The sequence below is a fragment of the Camellia sinensis genome, chromosome 14, assembly GCF_055761805.1.
Source record: "Camellia sinensis isolate YWXY chromosome 14, ASM5576180v1, whole genome shotgun sequence".
NCBI classification, from domain to species: Eukaryota; Viridiplantae; Streptophyta; class Magnoliopsida; order Ericales; family Theaceae; genus Camellia; species Camellia sinensis.
In genome coordinates this window covers 37,963,939-37,987,742 of record NC_138974.1, presented here as the reverse complement: position 1 = coordinate 37,987,742, position 23,804 = coordinate 37,963,939, and the positions used below count along the sequence as shown (strand labels likewise).

General features: G+C 35.0%; 1 protein-coding gene across 1 annotated transcript; it reads right to left on the bottom strand.

Annotated features, from left to right (window-relative positions):
• Positions 1–21,195: 21,195 nt before the first annotated feature.
• On the bottom strand, positions 21,196–23,029 carry LOC114321440 (uncharacterized). Its single transcript, XM_082904775.1, has 3 exons — positions 22,420–23,029; positions 21,938–22,334; positions 21,196–21,838 (listed from the first exon to the last, which is right to left on the bottom strand). Exons 1-3 carry the CDS (start codon positions 23,027–23,029, stop codon positions 21,196–21,198), a joined length of 1,650 nt encoding a protein of 549 aa, XP_082760901.1.
• Between the last annotated feature and the right edge of the window lie 775 nt (positions 23,030–23,804).

Genomic DNA, 23,804 nt, shown 5'->3' with positions numbered 1-23,804 from the left:
ATGTTGAAAATATTTTATCATTTTGACCTTGAATTCTGGGAATATTTTATTTGCGGTCTAAGATTGCATCTGTGCATACCCTACTGAAATTTCTAAATGCTTGGTTGAATCAATCAACAAATAGCAGTTTCATGTCAATTCGACACTTTTGTTGTCTTTCAAATAAGTTTTAATGATAGTTATATTGTGTATGGATGTTTGTGTGTTTAGATGGTATAGTTTGATTAGGGAAGTTATGGATATATATGGCTTGAATGAGAAAAAAAGAATGTAGAACTACTTATTATTATTTGATGTTTTAGAGGGATTGCATTTTTATGATCAATTGAATGTCTCCGTTTTGCTTGACAACTGATTTTGATTAAGTTTAATTGAAGAATGAAGGGGCTTGCTTACTTTGGGTTTGAATGTATGCTGTTATACTGATTGAGGTTCTGTAATATTGAACTGATATACATTTGTATGCTGTTTAAATCTCCACTTTCACAAACTGCATGAATATATATATATATATATATTGTGATTGGCATTGAGTTGTCAGGATCAAAACTCGACGAATCTGCAGGGGTGCACAGAGTCTCGGTAAGGAGTTTCAAATTGCATGAATATTATGTTTTATTAAATGTGAGAGGAATGAGTTTTGATCTTTCACGATAAACACACATCAACACTAGAAATATTTAACTGTCAAGATCTTCACAAATTAGGCAACTCATTTATTAGGCTTGAACGGTGCATGTTCAAGCTAAATTGACACTAATGGATGTTAAAGATTTTCATATAATTACAATGATTTGTAACTAATATCATGAAAATTTATAATTATAGTTTTTCTTATGGGTGTGTATCAAAGCCTTTCTCATAAAATTAACATCAACAATAAGTTAATTTGAACATTAAAAAAAATAAATATCTTACCACCTCTATCGATGATTTGTCCATGTTGGCATTAAAGATCTTAGCAAAAATCTTTAACTGTTGGCATAATATCCACAATTGGATTCAGAAAAGCATAGGCCTTGGATAATTTGGCAAAGAAAAAACTACTAGAATAAATGGCAGAATTAATACATATCAAATTAAAAATATTAAGTATAATAAACTTTTTTTTTTTTGAAAATAATTACATTTTAATCGAGTTATTGATATAAGTAAAAATGAATATAATATATTTCTAAAAATAGGATTTTTATTTATAGTAATATTCAGTGTGTTTGGTTTCAGTTTTCTGAAAATTAAGTTTTTGTTTTTCGTATTTTTTTATTTTTAGCGAATATTTTTTAAATTTTAAGCAATTTTTTTACTTTTTTAGATGCACCTTACTTAGATGTATCTAAATAGTAAAATATTTATGGAAAAATATTTTAAAAAATTAATAAATATACAAAAATATGAAAAATGTACTAAATTTTCGTATTTTTAATTTTTTTTATATTTAGTGTATTTTTTAAATATTTTTTTTACAAATATTATACTTTTTAAGTCTAAAAGTTAAATAAAATTTATTAAACTATTAAAATAATTTATTGAAAATATTAAAATATGAAAAATAAAAAATAAATTTTCTTGAAAATTGTTTTTTAAAAATCAAAACCAAGCAAGTTGATTATTTTTATAATATAACGAAGCTATTTTTTATTTGTCTTTTGTGGTATCGGGATTCTGAATGCTCCGTTAGTGTTAATTTAGCTTGAAAACTTTGCTTGGTGAGAGTTATTCAAAAAAAACTTTTTAAAAAATTTTACTCTTCTGTTTTTTGTGTTTTTTTTTTTATTTTTACTAAATTTTTTTAATATTTAAATATTTTTTTTAATTTTTAGACATACCTAACATAAATATATTTAAAAAGTAAAAAATTTGTGAGAAAAACCTTTTAAAAATTCACTAAATACCAAAAATACAAAAAAAGGAGAATTCAGTACATTTTTTGTATTTATTAATTTTTAAAATATTTTTTCACAAATTTTTTACTTTTTAGATGCATCTAAGTAGGGCGCATTTTAAAAAAATTGTTTAAAATTTTAAAAATATTTACTACAAATAAAAAAATATGAAAATAAAAAATTCAATTTTTAAAAAACTTAATCTAAAAAATTTAAACCAAACATTTTTTTTTTTTGAATTTATTGAAAAGGCAATGTTCGAACCTAATATAAATGAGCTGGTTAGTTTGTGGAGATCTTGACCGTTAAATATTTTAACTATCGATGTATCGCATTATCATGAAATATTTAAAAAAAAAAATCAATTTTAAAAGAATTGAAGAGAAGTCAAACTCGTTAATAGAAGACGTGTAGACACAAAAATTATCCACAACAATATATACACGATTAAAGAGATGACCGATAAGCTTTCTCATGGTGCCTAGATGAAAGAATCCTTGACACCAGGTGCGACGTGGAGAGCACTGGACTGCAATGGCAATACAAAAATGTCTCTATCACTGAATTCTTTATTCAAATATAAGGTTAATTAGCATAATATCCGTGCTAGGTACGAATGAAAATTAAATTATAACGGAAACTTTGTTTGTAATATAAAAGAAAATTTATTTAACATTAATTAGTTTTTATATAATAATTATATTTCTGATAAAATATAAATATATTTCGTTGTGATGAATTTCATAATTTTAATTTTTTAATTTACCAATTATATCATATCTATTATATAAAACCAATTACCCCATCTATTTTGTAGAATTCAATCAATCAAAATTAAAGAATAAATAAAAAATTAAAAAAATAAAGTATCAGTGATCCCAATATTCAACTCACTCCTCAAATAAAACTTTGATGACTTCAATCCTACCAGGTATAACCTCTAAAACAGTCTCATTAAATATTAATTAATTATATCTACTAATTTTTTAGAAATTAGACCAATTGAACATTTTGCAAATCCTGAAGTCATTTTCTTAATTTGATCACCTCTGTAGATCATTTTTAATTTTTGATTTTTTGTATATATTTTAATTATTTTATGTTAAAAAAATTTAGAACTAATACACTAAACAAATAAATTAAACTGAGTATGTATATAAAACAACTTAACTCTAGCCCATAAACCTAAATTTTTTTGTCACGACCCAAACCCGCCCCTATGAATTTAGCATCGTAACCGGCCAGTAATCTGTGGATTATCAAAGGCCTCTAAACAGATTAACAAATAATAAGGGGCTGCGAAAGCAATAATACAAAATAGACAAGGTCCAATGAGCTGTGATAACGTACATAGGACAGAACATTTCAAAATTGATTTATATATATAAGCATGCCAGTCCAGATACACAATATTTACAAGGTATACACAGATTGTACTTCCCAAGACCTGACCTTACAGAACATATACAAAGACTAGCATGAAATACAAAACAGCCTCGGCGTTAAACTTTGATCGGAACCTCCTCGGGAGGCACAAAGGTTGGCTGACAAAACGGTACAGAAGGCCATCAACTTTGGCCCTGGTCATGTGCCGGCTCACTTACATACATAATATAAACTGTGAGCGGAAGCCCAGTGAATAATAACAGAGTAAAGGGGTTATATGAATGATGTCCAGCACAAGTTAGAATCCAACATTTAAATCAGAGCATAATCAGACTTCAACAGAAACAGATTCATATACATTTACATATTCAGATTTTACATAAGATCATATGTGATACACCCATTAGCTATCAAAACAGATTGGTCCAGAGACCCACATACATAGTTGGTACCAGCGACCATAAAGGTCCATAGCTTGCGCGCAAGTAGCCATGGTATTGTTACCCCCAGGCAAGAGCTACGTGCAGATTAGCCGCGGTATTGTTACCCCCAGGCGAGGGCCACGTGAACTAAGGGTGCCACAAATACTTTTCAGAAAATTGGACATTCATTCATAATTCGTAAGATAGCATTTCAAAAAACAGATCATACAATACCAGTCAAAAAATACTTAAATTGAACATAACTTTACAGAGTTATTACTCACAGTGGGCTTGGAGACAGACAGACAGAGCAGATCGATCAGACAGGACGTGGTGTGTGACTTACACGACACATACAGATACACACTTGAAACACACATTCTAATTGTACAAAACTTATGTCGATAGTTCTTAGTGTGTTTCAAGCCTTAAATCCTCACTATAGAGTCTTAAATATGGCCCAAGAATGCCTAGGATGGAATGAGGATGCAAAGATGCATTTTAAAAAAAAATTCAAAACTTTGCTGAAACAGGGGTCCCGCTCGAGCATGGAGTACTCTGCTCGAGCGGACTACAAGCTACAGTAAAAGTACTGGATGCACAAAATTCACCCTCGATGGGTGCTTGATACCCGCTCGAGCGTGAGACACAAGTCCTTGCTTGAGCGTGCATTACCCCGCTCGAGCAGATTGAAAACATAGGCAAAGTACTGGATACACGAAATTCCCGCTTGAGCGTCATTTTACCCGCTCGAGCGCACTCCACGAACTCAGTATGTACGCTCGAGCGTGGAGTTTCCCCACTTGAGCGTGAGTCCAAAATCTGGAATTTCCAGATTTGAACCTCAAGTTCAAAACTCAACTACAATGCATCAAATTCGATCCTTTTGGGCTAATTTTCTAGAAAACTCTTGTAAACTCATAGTATGACATGTTTTGAAGATCAATTTGCTAAATCAAAGCCCAAAGGTAGTTCAATTAAACACAATTTCAAGGAAAACTTCAAGAACAAAACAAGAGCTTACATGCAAGTGTTCATTTTAAATCCAATGCTCTAAAACATGACCAAATGTCAGATTGAACTCAAAATCATGATGAACTCATGGACTATAACTAGAATATGGTCTTGCATGCAAGAATTTCCATGAAAATACTTCAAAATATTATGATATGAACATGCATGCATGATACAAGCTCTAAATTCAACATTTCAAGTCACAATTAGACTTCTATCACTAATATCACCATGGACCATGCTAGAACAACTCAAATACATAAGTGAGAGGATGAGTCTCCTACCTTAAGTCTTGAATTATAGGTGAGGAAGCTCAATTTTGCAAATCTTCTACCAATTCCTCAAAGCCAAATCTCAATGGAAGGTAAATTTTCTCTTCTCTCACTCTTTCCTACGTTTGGTCACAAAAAATGGCTGAGGAAATGTTATGAGGTGTATGCAATTGAGTTCTAAGCAATGGTACCTAAGTAGCCCACTAATGGCAATGTCGTAAATAATTGAACTAATATAATTTAACGTTATTTAATCTAATTTAATCGCTCCGAACTGAATTTTAATTAAACCTACCATAAAATTCTATAAATCCTAACTAGCACATAAATCAAGTCGATTTCTGATTCGGACGCTGATAAGGCTTTCAATTCGAAATTTAAAGTCAAAGACATGAACAGATCATTTTATTGCAAACAGATAGAAACACATAAATAATGCAATACACATGCAAATAAATCCCAAATCCTTCCTAAATTACTAGTAAGCATAATTAATCATGAATTAGCATTAATCGGAGGTCGGAGTCATTACAGTTTTTTATTGTGTATTTGATTAATAATGTGTTAAAACATTTTAATAGCTAGTACCTAAATCTCGATATTTATACAGTGGGTAGCTTGAGACAAAATGACTACTTAACCTATAGTTAGCATGGTTTAAATAAAAAGTAATGTATGTAGTATATGTAAATTTATAATTGTTTTTCTCGTTTATTAATAGATTTATACATAATCCACATTTCAAATAAGAATTTTATAAAAGTTTAAGGGTTAATCACAAACTTTAAAAAAAAAAATTGGACATGGTACATTCACTACAAGAAAAGTGGGTATATGAGACGGGACTATTTGCAACCACTTGCTGTCTCAAAAAGTCACTTTTTGCGACGGTAGAAAATGCCGTCTCAAAAAAGCAGAATATTTGCGACGGCACCATTTGCCGTCTCAAAAGAGCAGAGCATTTGCGACGGCACAATTTGCTGTCTCAAAAAATAAGAGCATTTGCGACGGTATTTTCTGCCGTCGCAAATACTCTACTTTTTTGAGACGGCAAATTGTGCCGTCGCAAATGCTCTACTTTTTTGAGATGACATATTCTGCCGTCGCAAAAAGTGACTCTCGTGTTTTTTGTTAATTTTTAGTGAGTATTTTTAAAATTTTGAATATTTTTTTTAGATGCACCTTAGATGTATCTAAAAAAAAAATTATGAAAAAATATTTTTAAAAATTAATAAATACATAAAAATACAAAAAAAAAATGTATTGAATTATTATATTTTTGGTATTTAGTGAATTTTTAAAAGATTTTTTTTACAAATTTTAAAATTTTTAGGTGTATTTATGTTAGATGTGTCTAAAAATTAAAAAAAAATACTTAAAATATTAAAAAAATTCAGTAAAAATAATATAACACGGAAACACAAGAAAGTATAATTTTCTCAAAATAGTTTTTGGAAAACTCTAACCTAGCATAGTGATTGTTGTTTTGAGACAGCTTCATATATATACAGTCACAAAATGGTTTGAATAAATTCTAGTACTTTTTTCTGTCGCAAAAAAAATTTAAAAAAACAATGTCTTCTTACTCTTTTGATATAACATTTCTCTTTTCATTCATTTTTTCATCTTCATGTCTCTCTGTCTCTATCTCTCTCTCTTCTCTTTATCTCTTTCACTCATCACTCTTTTTTCTCTGTCTGTCTGTTTCTCTCTCTCATTTTCTCTCTGTGTCTCTCGCCTATCTCTCTTCTCTCTATCTCTCTCATCTGTTTTCTCTCTCTGTCTCTCTCGCTCATCTCTCATCTCTCTATCTCTCTCATTTCTTTTCTCTCTCTCTTATCTTTCTATCTTTCTCGTCCATTTCTCTTCTCTCTCTGTCTTTCTCTTTTTCTGTGTCTCTCTCTCGCTCATTTCTTTTCGCTCTATTTCTCTCTCTTTTTGTCTATCTCTCGCTCATCTGTTGTTTTTCTCTCTTTTTCTATCTTTCCCTCTATCTCTATCTCTCTCTCTCTATCTCTTTTTCTGTCTATCTCTCTCTCACTCGTCACTCTTCTCTCTCTCTCTCTCTACTTGTCTATTTGTCTATTTCTCCCTCACTATGTTTGCCTTGCTCACTCTCTTACTCCCATCTTCTCTATTTATCGAGCTCCTTCTCGATTTATCGATCCACTATAAATGACGTCGTCTTACTCTTTTGAACATTTCTCTTTTCACCCATTTTTCATCTTCCTATCTCTCTGTCTCTGTCTCTCTTCTCTTTTCCTCTCTTACTCATTACTCTTCTCTGTCTGTCTATCTCTCCCTTTCTCTATGTGTCTCTGTCTCTCTTCTCTGTCTCTCTCTCACTCATCACTCTTCTCTGTCTGTTCGTCTCTCTCTTTCTCTCTGTGTCTTTGTCTCTCTTCTCTTTCTCTCTCTTACTCATCACTCTTCTCTATCTGTCTGTCTGTCTGTCTCTCTTTTTCTCTGTGTCTCTCGTCCATCTCTCTTCTCTCTATCTCTTTCATCTATCTTCTCTCTCTGTCTCTCTGTCTCTCTCTCTTTTTTTTTCTCTCTCGCTCATCTCTTTCTGTCTCTCTCTCGTTTATCTCTTTTCGCTCTTTTTTTTTCTCTTTCTGTCTCTCTATTTGTCTATATCTTTTCACCAATTTTTTTTTATCTTTTTCTCTCTATTTTCTTTCTCTCTCTCATTCATTACTCTCCTCTCTCTGTCTGTCTATTTGTCTCTCTCTCTCTCTCTCTGTCTTTCATTCATCTATCTCTTCTCTCATCTCTTTTCTCTCTCTCTCTCTCTGTGTGTGTCTCTCACTCATCTCTCTCTCTCACCACTCATCTCCTCTACCACCTTCACCACTACTGCAAACGCCATTTCACTACTACCACTACCACCACGGTCGCCATTTCACCTCTGCGACTACCATTACTACTACCATCGCCACCACTTCACTACCACCACGACCACTACTACTACTACCTTTACCTCTCTTTCACCCCTACTACTCCATCTACTCTACTACTACCACAAATTTACCACTAATCTCCTTTGTCATCACCACCACCACCACCACCACCACCATCATCTCTTATCCACCACCTTCACCACTACTGTTGGTTCCTCTTCTCTACCACAAAATATTACCTCTCTTCTCTCTTTCACTCATCACTCTTCTCTGTCTGTCAGTCTTTGTCTTTGTCTCTTTCTCTTTCTCTCTCTCTCTCTCTCTCTTTTTGTCTCTCGCTCATCTCTCTTCTCTCTATCTCTCTCATCTCTCTATCTCTCTTGCTCATTTATCTTCTCTCTATCTCTCTATCCGTCTCTCTCGCTCATCTTTCTTCTCTCTTCGTCTCTCTCTTTTTCTATGTCTTTCTCTCAATCATCTTTTTTTGCTCTCTTTCTCTCTCACTCTGTCTATCCCTCACTCATCTATTGTTTCTCTTATTTTTCTATATGTCTCTCTCTATCTGTTTCTCTCTTTGTCTCCCTATATCTTTCTCTATATCTCTTTCTCTCATTGTCTCTCTCTCACTTATCACTCTTCTCTCTCTCTCTCTCTCTCTTTCTCTCTCTATGTCTGTTTGTCTGTCTTTCGCTCTTCTCTCTCTCTTTCTTTCTCTCCATGTGTCTGTCTGTCTGCTTGTCTCTCTCCCATTGTGTTCACATTGCTCACTCTCTCCCTCATCTCTTCTCTATTTACCGAGCTCTCCACTACAAGAAAATGCACTTTTAGCGACCACTTTGTCTCTCTCTCACTCATCACTTTGTCTCTGTCTATCTGTCTGTCTCTCTTTCTCTCTCTCTATCTCTCTTCTCTATCTGTCTCTCACTCATCTCTCTCTCACCACCCATCTTCTCTACCACATTCACCACTACTGCAAATGCCATTCCATTATTACCACTACTACCACTGCAAATGCCACATTGACCACAAAAAATTAACTTTATTTGAATGGAAAATATTATCCCTACTTCTACCAAATAAAAAAAAAAATAATTTTTTATTCATTAAAATAAATATGAAACAAATAAATTTTCAACCTTACTAAATGAAAAAATAAAAATAAAAATTCATTAACTATAAAAAAATTATTTTAATAAAAAATAATTTTTTTAAGCAATGACATCCTCTGCTGCAAAAAAAAAAAAATCATTTTATTATTTAAATATTTATTTGTAATGAAAATAAAAATAAAAAAATCCAAAAAAATTTCCAACCTCCCCCTCCTCTTTTCATTCCCGCCCGGTTCCCCCCCTCTTTTCATTCCCGCCCGGTTCCCCCCCTCCCTCTTTCCATTCCCGCTCCCTCCCTCCGCAAAAACCCAAAATCCCCAATCTGTTTCTTGTTTTCCATTCCCGCTCCCCCCTCCCCTCCAAATCCTCAATCTGTTCAACCAAAATCCCCAATCGGGTTCTCGCCGAACCCATACGTTTCTCATCCGCCCCTTCCTTCTTCAGCTACCAAATCCACGACCTTCTTAAACTCTCACAAATGGGTACGTCTCTCTCTCTCTCTCTCTCTCTCTCTCTCTCTCTCTCTCTTCCAAAACCCTAATCTTTTCATTTTTTATGGTTTATTTTTGTAAAATGAACTACTGTTTGGTTTGGATATGTTGATTTTAGGCATGTTCCGGTGCGGTTCACTGCCAGTTGATGGATGCGGCTCATCCCAGAATCGTGCCAATGCACAAAGTCAACTTCGATGCCAAGAACGAGTACGAGATGATTCAGAACTACAAAGTTCTTCAAGATGTCTTTAACAAAATGAAGATTACCAAGGTTTCATTTTGTTCACCCCCAATTTCTCTTTGTTTTTATACTAGGGTTTCATATCTTTAATTTAATTATTATTATTATTTTTTTGATTGCTTGTGTAATGTGGGTACAACACATTGAGGTGAACAAATTAGTGAAAGGAAGGCCCTTGGATAATCTGGAGTTTATGCATTGGATGAAGCGGTACTGTGATTCAGTTAATGGAGGGGTTCTGTACAGGTACATTTCAACCCTGTTTCTTTCCTCTATGAATTTGTCTGAGAATTATGTGCTTTCTTGTTTATTCTGCAAAACCCATAGAGAAATGTAGTCCGTTTCTGGCGTAATTGGGTCTTTGAAGAAGATGGTTCATCGTACACAAATCTTTAATAGCAGTTGACATTTGTATGTTTATTTTTGCAATTAAACTCAAAGCAACTACTTGGTCATGGAGAGAGAACAATAATTAACTAAAACTTTGGTAGATATTAATTTTTTTACAAACTTATATTGCATGCAAAATAAAACTGTTGTGTGTAAAATGGGACTTGTTGATTATTTGTGTTAGTTTTTAGGTTTATATGTATTGTTGGAGTAATATGATTGTCTAGTATTTGGTGTAGCTTATTATAAATGAAAAGTTAATAATTAGGAAATAGAAATCAAAAGTACCAATCTTCCAACTAATCAATTTTTTTCCAATTATTTAAACTACTTATGTCTAATAAGATGTAAGTAAAAATGCACCAAACAGTGTGGCTCAGACTCCCAGAATAATATATATATATATATATATATAAGCAATTTTGATGAGCTGCACCAAACAAACCCATTGTAATTCTAGTGATTAAATTATAACTTGATAACTTTCCACATCAGTTTGTAAAATAAACGTGTAAATTTTGTTTATTTATATAGCATTGCTCTTAAGTACCTCATCAATTTCCACTAGAGAGTTTCATCATAAACAATTACATAAAGTCAAAGTCCACTTGGGTTGTTAGTATAGAGTTTGTGTGCTTGACAATTTTTTTTTTCCCCTTCTTTTGGGGTGAGTAAATATAGTTTGTACTCCCTTTGAATTAGTATATATAAGATCTAAACATATAAAACCTCTTCTCAATGATCACCTATTGTTTTAATCAAGCGAAACTGTTGTCACCTTCTTTATAAATAAAGTTTACATTCAAGTCTCTAATAATATACATTGTTGGGTTTTGACAATTAGCAAGGATACACAAAGAAATTGATCACAAAAGACTAACCTAATTAAAATTAATATATACTTTTGAACATGAATGTAGCTACTAGGAAGGGCATTTTATATATTGTATTATTTCTTAGTAACTAAAAAAGAAAGGGAAAAAAAAATGCTACTTTCAAATGCTAATAGATGATTCTGTGCAAGTCATATACAATTAGAAGAAGCAGTTGACCAGCAAAAAATAAAATAAAATTTGACAGAGATCCAAAAATTCAAGTTAAAGTTGTAGCATAGTTATAAAATTAAATAAAATCTATATACGAAGTGTAAAATTCAAGTTAAAGTTGTAATTTTATTTCCCAAAATAAATTCAATTGTATTGGGTTTCACTATAACCATCCAGGGCTGAAATTTAACTGGACAAAGAATTTAAATCATGCGGGATTTTATAATTTTGTTGCTGTTGAAGCAATCGAAGAAAGATGAAAAACACAATTATAAGTGCTTCTGAATTTTTTTGTAGCATCATCTCTTTCTCTTCTCCGCACGTGCGATTGCATGATTCGATTGAGATTCGTGGTTTAGGCTTGCAAATTGTATCAGTATGCATGATTCTAATGCAATGATCTGAGAATCCAGTTGGTGTAGGATTTTGATTCGAAACATAGGATGTAGCAACTAGGCATGCACATGTTGGTTTTTATTTTTATTTAGTTGAGTTATTATTTTTTATTTTGGCTTTCTGTCCCTCATTTTGGTTTTTCAAATTGTCCTTTCAGGATGATACTGCGTTTGAAAAGCAAAGTGCCCTTTTTGCTCTTGCTGTTTCAGATATAATGCTAATCAATATGTAAGTTCGTTCTTATTTTAAGTTACATGCACTGCAATCAGTTAAAATTTATGATGGTCCTTGTGCAGGTCATGATGCGATTATTTAGTCCACGTAAAACAACATTAATGTTTGTAATACGAGACAAAACAAGGGTATGTTTCCCTCTTCTTATTTCATGTTGCATTTCTACATTGATATTCTTTTATTTATTTGGCTTTGTTGAATTGAACTGAATCTTAATAGTGCATTTAACCTTTCTTCTTATTTTTTTTTAAAATTTTTTTTTTTGTGTAGACGCCGTTGGAAAACTTGGAACCTGTTTTGAGGGAAGATATTCAGAAGGTAATGTTCTTGGCTTTTGATACAGAGGCTACTGGAGAGATGCGATGGTGTTTCAAGCAAGGAACAACTTTCTCTAATCTTTCCGAGGAAACCCTTCCAATTACAATCATGGCATAGATTGGGTTAATCTTATTTGATATGTAATTAAAGCAATTCTAGTATTAATGTAGCTAGTGACCATCTTATGTACATCTTTTTTTTTTTTTTTTTTTTTTTGCCCTTGGCTTTGTTTTTATGTTAGTGTTTCAGTGGTACTTTACATTTGATTAGAAGATGGAATTGTTAAAGTTAGAATATAATTTGCTTTTTAATTATGGATGAATTTTTATTTATATATTGGACTTTTTATATTATTATATAATTATTGGTTTTTTTTTATAGTTAATTTTTATTTAATATAGGTCATTTTCATATTTTTAATAATTTTATTACAGTTTTTTTTTTTTTAAATTTTTTTTGAGACGGCAGAACACCCCGTCTCAAAAAGAAAATTGAAACAGGCTTTTTGCGACGGCACTTATACTGTCGCAAAAGGTAGGGAATATAATTGAAAATTAAGGTCTTTAGCGACGGTATCATACCCATCGATAATAGTCATTAGTGACGGTTTAGGTTGTTGTCTCAAATGCACTTTTAGCGACAGTATTTTTGCCGTCGCAAAAAACCCTTTTAGCGACGATAATATTGTGTCGTCGCAAAAAACTTAGATTTTCATCCATTATTGGCGACAGAAATTTACCGTCGCAAAAAAAGAATTTTCCCGTCGCAAAAGCAAAGGCGACGGCACTTGCCATCGCTAAAACCCTTTTGCAACCCCTTTTGTTGCGACCCCCACTTGCCATCGCAAAAAGTCATTTTACCGTCGCAAAAACCTTTTGAGACGGCATTTGGGGTATTTGCGACGGCGTTTTGCCGTTGCAAAAAACAATTTTTTTTTGTAGTGATTATAAATATGTAACCTTATTAATAAACTATTTTTATTAAAAAATTCTATAATTAATCAAATAATTATTCTAGCATATGAAAATTTAATATTTATGAATAAATTTATGTATTTTAAATTTTTTATACTTTATTAAACTTTTAACATTACAAAATTAATAATTAAGTTTTATCAAATATGTTCTAAACCTAATCATCAACCTATTTTTTAAGCAAAATTTTCTCATTCAAAATTTTGGCAAATATTTATTTAGTGAAACTATCCACATGTTAGTGCACCATGTTCACGATCATTATTAAGGTTATGTAACTTAAGCCCTAACCTAAATGCACCTTGTATTTCTTAAACTTTGTTTAATGTTTGGCATGACCCATATAATGGTTATAAATTGTAAGTAAAATTTTAAATTATTAATTTAAAATAAGTTGTAAATTTACTTGGTGTAGTGTACCTTTTAGTAATCTATATATATAACATTTTTATTGTGTAAATATTCATAATGCCTCAAAAGTTATTACTAAGACGAAAAATATGAGACTCTTATGTTCATATGTATTCAAGGGTTTCAAATAAGTTTTAAAAAAAGGAGGTTGCAAATTGTAGTTTAAAAAACCTTTATTTTTTAGCCAAATAAACTATAAAAATATCAAATACATCATAATTTAAAATTACAACTAAATAAACTTAGTTACACAATAAAATATAATGTAATATAAAAATATAATAGGTATAACATTATTCAAGAAAAAATGCACCAACTATAGAATCTGAGAATTGAAAGCAAATATTATATAATGCATATGTAATATTATAACCATATGCATTCTCCAGAAGAAGAAAAAACTTAAAATGAAAATTTGTTATTGGTTATATTGCAAATAAATATGTACATTTTCTCAATAGCCTCTGTCATCCATATTTATGCACTTGATAAATATAGATTTTAAACCATTGAACTACGACCGAAGAGATTGGAGATTTATTTTATAAAAATTTAGGTTAAATAAGCATCCAATAAATCTTTAGAAATTAACATAATTATTAGATGCATAATAGAAATAAGGATGTGGGAAGATTAGAAATTGATCTTCATAAAAAAAATAAAATAAAATAAACTTACAGTGAAAAAATTTATCAATTGAATTTTTCACAATTGCTCCCATTACCAACAGTTATAACACTTGATGAACACCAATCCAATTAGTGCAAGAAAGAAAATTTATGGGAGATGTGAATTGTTTCTCATAATTTGTGATACACAATTTTAAAATTTTAAATTTGATTTAGTGTTCTTTCCTTTTAAAAGTCATAAATTATGAGAAAATTAGATTATTATTATTATTATTATTATTATTATTATTATTATTATTATTATTATTATTAAAGGGTTAGATGGCACACTTTTGAAATTTGAAATAGGTTAGTATATTTTCTTTTTAAATTTCATAAATCATTAGATAGTTATATTTTTATTGTTAAAAAAGAGTTACCCAATAGAATTTTTTTAAATTTTCTCAATAATAAATAAAAATTAATCAAAAAATTTAGTATGTGGGTTCAGAAATAAATAAAAATAAATTTTCTTTTGATTTTTTTTAAATGTAATTTTGAAAGGTTACTATATTGAATTTTGAAAGGAGCATTATTATAAATTTTGAAAAGAATTTCTATATTAGTTCTAGCACAGTTAACGTGACCATTTGAAAGATTTTTATAAATTTTAGATTCTATTGAATTGTTTATCATATTTAATGACACATAATTTTAAATCTTGAAATGAAAAATATATATTTTTAAAAATCATAAATAATGGAACAATTATATATATATTTTTTATTATAATTAAACTAGTGTTCCACCGGTGCTATACACGGGTTGTATTTACAATTATTTATATATATGTAAATTGTAATTTTTAAGTTTTTTTGCACACAAAAAAAGGAAAATAACAAATGCAACATATTTTCAATCAATTATTTTATGTTTGTTTTTATTCAAAATTTAAAAATAATGTAAGGGCAGAATTTATAACTAAATTAAGAAATTTTTTTTTTTCCTAATCATATTTTTTTACTTCTATATAAAAACTTAAAAAATTAAAGGGGTATTGACTAGTAAATCCCCTTTTTTGAACTTATGGTCTGGATAGTCCCAAATGTTTTCTTATGCACCACTTGGTCCTTATGTACATTGAATGACTGTAATGCCATTTAGTGAAAAAACGTATGGGGGGTTGACAAATGTAACGTATGAATGTGGTTTTGTATCACGTTGATTGGATTTGAAATATGGGAACGACACCCACGGAGCCCCGACTCGTTAGCGTTTGAAATCCCCAAATTGGAAACACCACCTAATTGGTATGTCAATGAATGTTGCCCTAAAATTAAGGGGTGAGAATCGGTGGTTCAAAATTCAAATTCATTCAGTCGTTCCCCACGGTAGAGATTTGGTGTGGCTTTACAAAGATTTGGTGCTTCAAAACGTTGCTTCTGGATTCCCTTTTGTGTTTCTGCACTTTTGGTTTGGGATAAACCTAATGAGTGGTGCGACGTGATGACGTTATGACGTTTACTGGAAGATTACGTCAGAGGAATATCTTATTCACACTCGTCTACGATGACTGGTAAACTTAATTACCTGATTTTCTTTACAGAATTTATGATTCGATTCTTGTTTACAAAAATTATTGACACTCATCGACAATGACTGGATTCCACCGTTGTGGTTGTTGATACTGGTTGCGTATGACATGTGTAAGTGCTTAGTATGTTGGACGAATCAGTAGGTTGTAGTGCGTGGTTGTTTTGGTAGGTTGGTGTGTGGTGTCGCTGTCATAAAGACCAACTGAATTTCCTATTAGTACGCTGAGTGTGGTGGGGTGTGTTTTTAATGTGGTTTGTGTGTGTTTGTGGGGCATCCATGTTGTTTGATGTGGTTGACACTAATTTGTTAACTTGTGTGTGAGATGTGTGTAGGGTATCAATCTGTTGCGTAGTATGGGTGTCAATGTTACGTTGGGTGGAACGGTACGCGAGTGTTGTCACGCATATAAATTCGCAGTGACGTGAATGGGAAATTTTTGTGGGGTTCCGCCATGGGTTGCATGTGGGCATCTTTGAATGATGATGTGTTACGTTAGGTGGATGTTGGTATGTCCATTCCGTTATAACTGTGTGATATGTACTTTGCGTACATTAGAAAGTCAAACTTTAATATAAAATGTTATGTGCCAATATCGTAATGTTGTTCTTGTTGCTGGTGGGACGTGGTTCACTCCAATGTTTTGTTTTAATAAGTATGTGCTACTGTGAAGAGTCTTATTGTTGTAAACTGTGTGTGTGTGGTGTTGACATGTTATAATATTGTAATATAGTTTCGAAGATATTGTTTTTGTAACGGTACGCTTATGAAACTGATATTTGATGTGATGTTCGAAATGCAGAGGTTAGGAGGACAAATAGTCCATGGACGCATTCATGTGAGCGTAAACGCCAAGATGCAGCCAGCAAAAATATGGCAAACGAACTTGGGGTATATAGGTAAGGACGGATCTTGTTCAAACAGACGAAAATTGTTAATCGTTCTAGTGTCACACCGAAGCTTAACCGTACGAGGCTCAACTTCCGGTCGAACATTGCAGGCATTGTGAAGTTAGTGTACATGCTGAATCTGCGAGACGAACACCTTGTTCACCTTAAAAAAACACCGTTCTGGTTGATGTTTGAAGCGATTTTGATAAATCAACTTGACCACGCGGAGTTCCGCAAAGGGGACGACTTGGTGGTAAATATCATTCGGGCTTACAATGCACGGGACGGGACGTTTCGCGTTGGAGGATGAAGCGTGTGCGTAAGCGATGATGACATCAAGTTAATCTTTGGGATTCAATGTGGGTTTGGTTGCATTGATTTGATCCCCCCGACCTAAGCCACCGTCCGACTTCGTTCAACGTAGGTGTCTTAACACTAGTCGCATAACCTCAAAACTGATACGGACCCTACTACTCGAAACTGCGGAGGGTAGTACTGCTCGTGATGTGGAAGACACTGTGAAGTTGCTGTGCTTATATGCTTGTGGAAAATTATTCTTCTCAAATTCTGGGGAAACAATTAGCTGGGCTCTAATTCAATATGTGGATAATTTGGATGTAATGAAAACGTACGATTGGAAGGGGGCAATCCGTAGCTCATTGATGAGTTCGGTAAGGGACTTCTATCGAACACCTGAAAAAGTCACTGGATGTGTCGTCGCATTGATGGTACGTTTGATTCAAATTTATTTGTTGGGTGTGCCATTAATTGCAAGTGATTTATTTATGTTATATGTGGTGTAGTCATGTAGCTAATTTGGAAGTTATTATTTGTTGTGTGTCATGTGGGGTACAGTATTGGCTCTGTGAATATTCAATGATCATATTGCCCGTATCTGCAGTCGCATTCCTCAGGTTTCTGAAGTGAGATGTTGCCACATTAGTAACAGCTGTACGTAGGTCAATCTGTCAAGGCATGTGGATTTTGAGGTAATATTAAATGGTATTTATGATTGTATTATACGGGACATCGTTTGAAAATTGTTCATGCATTTGTTATGTTGCGTTTACAGGTGACAACTGGACGATTGCTTACGAAAGACTATGAGGTTAAGATTTTTGAGGTGAATGGGGTAAACGGCGCAAGGAGTGCGGGAAATGCAATTGAGGAATTCGGTGGTAGTGTGCATGATAATGATTTCGTTGATATAGGAGTGGGTGGTAATGTGACGGGTGGGGACAGAGGAATTTGTGATAGAAATGTGGAACGGGGTTCAACTTCGGTTCTTTTTAGGACACCAAGTAGGAATGTTTCACGAAACGTAGGGAAGTACGTAATGGACGTTGTGCCACACGTTTGCCACGCTACGGAGAAAATTTCGGAGTTTGAACTATAAATCAACGAGAAAGACAAAGTGATTTCAGAGTTATGTACAGAAGTGGACAGACTGAGGCAGACGAATGAGGTGCAAACGTTGCATCTTGTTGAAGGTTTTGGTAGTTTGATGCAAGCTAAGGACGATGAGGTGAAAAAACTCACCGCTGAAAATGTTGAATTGCAAAGGGCAGTTAATGTTTTGGAGGATCAGGTTGCTGAGCGCGAAGTCCATAACGTGACACAAGCATTTGGTGGTGTAGACGTGAATGTAGAAGGTGTGAAACACGGGTTGAGTGGGAACGAACATGTTACAGACCTAACAATCAATAGCACCCCTAACAGAGTGTTTACAGTAACTGGGGATACAGTTCTGGTATGGGATGTCACGCCGGTACCGGACCAAATAATCAGTGTCAATGAAATGCAGCATGGTGTAATGGCTGGCATAGAGGTGGTGGTTATCAGTCCAAACATGGCAGAAGGTGGTAGGTTAAATTTTGGGAAAAATTCATTTGTCTGGGATGTCAAATGCAAAGTGAGAAAGGGGTTAACACTGACGAGGGTTGAGTGCCTGGGTGTAACTGGGCAGACGAGCACATCGAACGTGGTGCATGTTCCGTCATTCAAGAGCAATGTAGACTGTAATGCCAGAAATAGTGGGTGCACGGATGTAATTGATGTGGACGATGTTGACGTACAAACAAAGAAGAAGTCGGGCTTTGACATTAACAACAGACACGCGGTGTGGAAAATGATGACAGCTGCGGAGAAAAAGAAGATCACCGATGCATATAACAAGGATGGTGATAGGTATGTAGAAATAAAGTGTTTAGGTTTAGCTGGGTTGCTGTCATATGGTTTTTAGATGACGTGGGTTATGTGTTATATGCAATGCTGTGATGTGGGACGGGCAGGGTCATGGTGTTGCTGTGTATTTCACCGATGTGAAATCACTTGTGCGCCAATCTGAGATACGGGGGAATGTAAGTCGCGTAGATGGGTATTTATGCAATGTGTTTGTTTGGTTTTTTTTTTTTTTTTTCCAACCATGCAAGAATCCAACATGTAAAAATGTCACAGGTGATCGATGCATATGCTATGCTGCTTAATGCTGAGCAGAAGAGGATAAATGAGGGCGTCGATGCTGTAGACAAATCTTATTTCTTCAGTAGTATATGTCTAGTAAGTTTGTGGCTGTAAATGTTATGTTTGGTTTTGGGATTTCACAATGTGTAACTTGTTTGCATGGTGATGTAGGACATGATGAAGAACAACAACGTACGGTAGAGGAATAGGTATTTGCTGGACAACCTGCATGTTGCAAAGCTCTTCCGTTACGTACATTTCCCACTGTGCAAAGACTCACACTAGACGCTGGTCGTGTATGACACTGAGGATGAGAGTTGGAAGCATTTTAACTCGATGAGGACGAGGAGCGGGATTGTGGACGTACACTACATGGAGGCACTTTCCCTGGTAAGATGTGTACATTTTAAAATGTATGGGTGTGTGTCCACATAGAAACTGTGTTGGCTGACGTATGTATGCGTTGTTGTAGAAAAACATTGTGTCAGAGGTGTAGAGGCAGACCATGGGAAATGACGCGATTGATACTCAAGAGCATGAACCGCCGTTAGAATCAGTGGTGGACTGTCCCCAACAACGTCCCGAATCGTAAGCACATTTTTTTCCCTAACGACGTAAGCTGGTACAGAACATGAATTGTCTTAATTTATACTTACGACATTAATAACATGCGATGTGATATTATTGGATAGGCTTGATTGCGCTATCATTGTGTGTGTTGTGATGCGCCAGTATGTGTGCCATGTGGAAGTTAGGAGATCACTGCATGGGGGCAACTGCAGTGTGTTGCGGGCGATCATGGTGAGGTCTTTTGTGAATGACCCACGACAGAGTTTGAAGAACGATCTGGACTGAATGAGGGTACGCACATCTGACGCGTTGTGCGTAACGTTGCGGGTGTGTAGGGGTGCACATAGTACTATATGGTTACAATATTAGTATCGAATATGGGTTTTTCAGATTGTGTGCGCTATGATGCGCAAATATTTACGTTTTTGGTTATTAGCACAGATTATGGTTTGTTCATATTGTTAGGTTAGTGTGTTGGATGGTTTGTCTTGAATTAACGCATAACGGGCGTGTACAGCATTATGACTGCAGTTAGCTGGCATTTTTTTTGGATAATATTATGATATGTTTTGGTTGCAAGTCTGTGGAAAGTATGCGTATTGTGATGACTAATGTGGTTGTTTGCAAGTATGTTGTGTAGTTGTTTTCCCTTAGTTATGCATTGGGACATTCATTCATGTGTAATGTTACCGGTTGATGGATAATGTGTAAACCCAATCAGACTGACATTGGTTTACTATTTTAAAAAAGGCACACGTTTCAGCCCATTGTGGTGCGTGAACAACAGTTAGGTGTGAATGTGTGCAAGGGGTCGACAATATGCGTGACAGTGTTTTAGTGTGATGTGGGTTGTTATTTTTTGTGTCAGTATGTATGTAGTTCGACGTTGAGTATGTGGTTAGTACATTGCAATGAATTTTTGGAGACGGTACTGATGGTGACGTGGGGGAGTGTGGTGTAAATGGGTGTTTTAGTAACTGTTAAGTTAGGATAGGGAGGTAGCGTTTTTATGTTACGTACATACATGTAAGGTACACAGGTGTGTGTTTTTTGCATTACGGGGGGCCATGTACGGTACAGAAAGTTGAGTGTGATGCGAAGGTCTAGCGGTTTATGAAAAATCGTGAGATGTGAGGTGTCAATCGTATGTGTGCAGTTGCATGTCACAGTGTAAGTGTTGTGATTGTAAATGAAGGAGGTTTTCCACGAGGTTCATTATTTTGTTGTTGTGTGTACGGCTATACGTAAGTAAACTAACAGAGTTCACGAATACTTATAGTGAATGTACACGCAACGTACATGTAGGCATGGTCTGAATTCATGTGTTCAAAACAAAACTATGATAAAATTAAAATACGGCTTAAGCAAAGGTACACAAAATATATTTGTGTAACGGATAGAACATAACAAAATTCGTAAGCCAATTGTACTTATAGGCAAACAAAAACATTGACATAACAAGTTATTTAAATACTGAACTGTATGTGACTATCACGTTCTTATTTAATGGTATGCATGAAGTACACAACCACTTGAAAACGTAGTAATATAAATTGGGATATCGACGTATTAGGATTACATCTAAATAGGTTCTTTACAGGTCTTCCTGTTGTGGTTCCCCATATGACCACATCTTCCACAGCGTATTTGTTGCACATTCTCACCTTTAGACGGTATTCTCTTCTTCTTCGGCCTCCCGGGCGGACGTTTGACGTTTGGTGGGTAAATGACGTAGTCGGTGGGGTTGAATGGTGGTTTTTCAACTGTTGGTATTGGGTAGATGGTGGGCGCATACGTCAAACGATATTCGGACACATAGTACCAAGGTACGACTATGTCGTCAAGGTTTTTCCCACTTTTTCGCATTGCAACAATAGCATGCGCACATGGAAACTTATTTATTTGCCACTGGAAACATGAACATGTACGTCTGTCGATGTCCACTATAACAGATGGGAATGAATGGACCTCGTACACGTCGTTATTCGCCTGACTCACTTTCCATGCCCGACTTTTGTTGTAAGCATCTTCCAGCCGGGATTCCATTTTGGGACAAATTGTGCCAGTCCATGTGTGGGCCGACACCCTCCGCTTCGCCATTTGTCGCATAATCTGACCTCTGATGCTGTCAACCATTCTGGTGATTGGTAGATTCCGTGCTTCGCGAATCCAAAAGTTGAATGACTCGGCGGCGTTAGAGCTCATTTCGCCGTATCGTCTACCTCTGCAAAACCCAAGGGGGAAAAAAACATAAACAATAAAGCATGCTCGTTTGTTATTGGGTATGTTCATGTTTACGTTGCGTAACGGAAAATATTCGTACCTGAAAAATGCATTCGCCCAGTGTTGTGGATATGCATTCACAAGGAATTTCGTAGCAACTGCTTTTCCAGATTGTTGAAATTCGTCGGCCTTTTGATTAAATGTTGTTATGGTGGGTGCGTATGCGCACTTTTGAAATTTGCTGACAAGCCCAATTCGATGCATGCTGTTCACATATCGTAGTTTGTCCCGCAGATTTCTCTGTAAATGTTGGAGGGAGAATGCATGGTGAGATGTGGGAAAAAATGTAGGCATTGCTTCCATAAGTCTCACGTTTCGATCAGACACAAACGTCAGTGTCCTATCATTGGGTACCACGTTGGCAAGATGTTGTAAGAACCAACCCCAATTCGTGTGGTTTTCAGAGTCCACAATGGCATAAGCAAGCGGGAACAACCCTATTATAAATGAGGACAACATGATTAGCGTGTGCAATATATCAAACCATAACAATACAATGTTTTCAAATGAAATGGGGCACACCTTGATTACCATCCTTCGCGGTGGCAGCTAGCAAAAACCCTTTGAACCTGCCTTTCAAGAAGGTTCCGTCCAGGAAAAGTAATGGACGACAATGACGAAACCCATCAATGTATGCTTTGAATGAAATAAAAAAACGCCGGAACCGGTAGTTGTGTTCATCGTAATCGATGTCAACATAATTCCCAGGATTGTATTGCATGATGGCTTCATGATACCAACGCAATTGGTCAAATAATACGGAATAGGCGCCAAACAATTCCCCCCTTGCCTTCTCAACCCCTAACCACGCAACCTGGTAATTGACGTCCAACCCATAATCATCTTTCAAATCTAAGACGACATCAGTTGGACGTGTGAGTGGTCTGTCCCGAACACGAGTTGCCAAAATATCAACAACCATATCAGATCCAACCCTTGGATGATTTGATGTCCGGACGGATACACCACAACTATGTACACTGTTCCATTTGCGAAGGTAGAAAAATTGATTCGCTTTCAACACCCGAGCATGTACAAACCACGTGCAGCCCTTATCCTCCACCATGGAGCACACTGCTGTGACCCGTACAGAATCGTTCTTAACATACCTGAAATTAAACCCAAACTCCATGACATACTTGTACAAAACCGTACGAAATTCGTGTGCCTCCCCTCAAAGCATTGTGCGACGTTGTAGACACCCCATTTTTGATCGTCCTCAAGACTTGGACATCACCGTTTGAACACTCGGTGATTATCCATGTTTGTGTTCGTTTGGAGTTCCCGGAGGCCTCGGCTCGCGCGCCTTGCCTCAGGATCTCCGAACTCGACCGTTTAGTGTCTGGTTTCACACCAAACAATTGTGTTTTGCCTTGGAGGGGTAGGGAATGCCTTGTGAGGCATCCCCACACATCACCGGCAGTGACTAGAGGTCACCGGCTGGTTTTTGCTGCCATCGGCACTATTTGTTGCCGGTCGGCACTTTTTGTTGCAGGTCGGCACCTTTTGTTGCCGGCCGGCACTCTTTTTTGCAAAAATGGCATTTTTGGCCGGCCGACTACTGTGCATCTGCTTTTGCAGATATTTTAAGACAGCTGTCTTACTTTTTGCTGCCCTCCATACACGTGTATGGAGGGATCTCTTTCTTATGAAGCTTGTCTTGTAAGCTTTACAAGACAAGAAGTTCCATAAAGGGAGGCTCTCTCTCTTGTTGCAAGGGTTAGACACTTGAGACACTTGAGATATTTTTGGAGAGCTTAGACAGCCATTGTTAGGGTTTGAGTTCTAGGGTTAGGGTTAGATACACATCCTATCTCTCTTTTCCTCTCTTTTGTGCTCTAGGTGTTTTGTGTCTTACTATTGCACATAAACACCTAGTGTTTCTCCTTTGTCTAGCCACTGAGGTT

What these genes read in the sequence shown, in the direction of transcription:
- LOC114321440 (XM_082904775.1), bottom strand. Translation starts at nt 23,029, where the DNA reads ATGGAGTTTGGGTTTAATTTCAGGTATGTTAAGAACGATTCTGTACGG. An exon ending in CGCGAAGGATGGTAATCAAG is followed by an intron (nt 22,335 to 22,419) that starts GTGTGCCCCATT and finishes CATTTATAATAG; the next exon opens with GGTTGTTCCCGCTTGCTTAT. An exon ending in TGGGCGAATGCATTTTTCAG is followed by an intron (nt 21,839 to 21,937) that starts GTACGAATATTT and finishes TGGGTTTTGCAG; the next exon opens with AGGTAGACGATACGGCGAAA.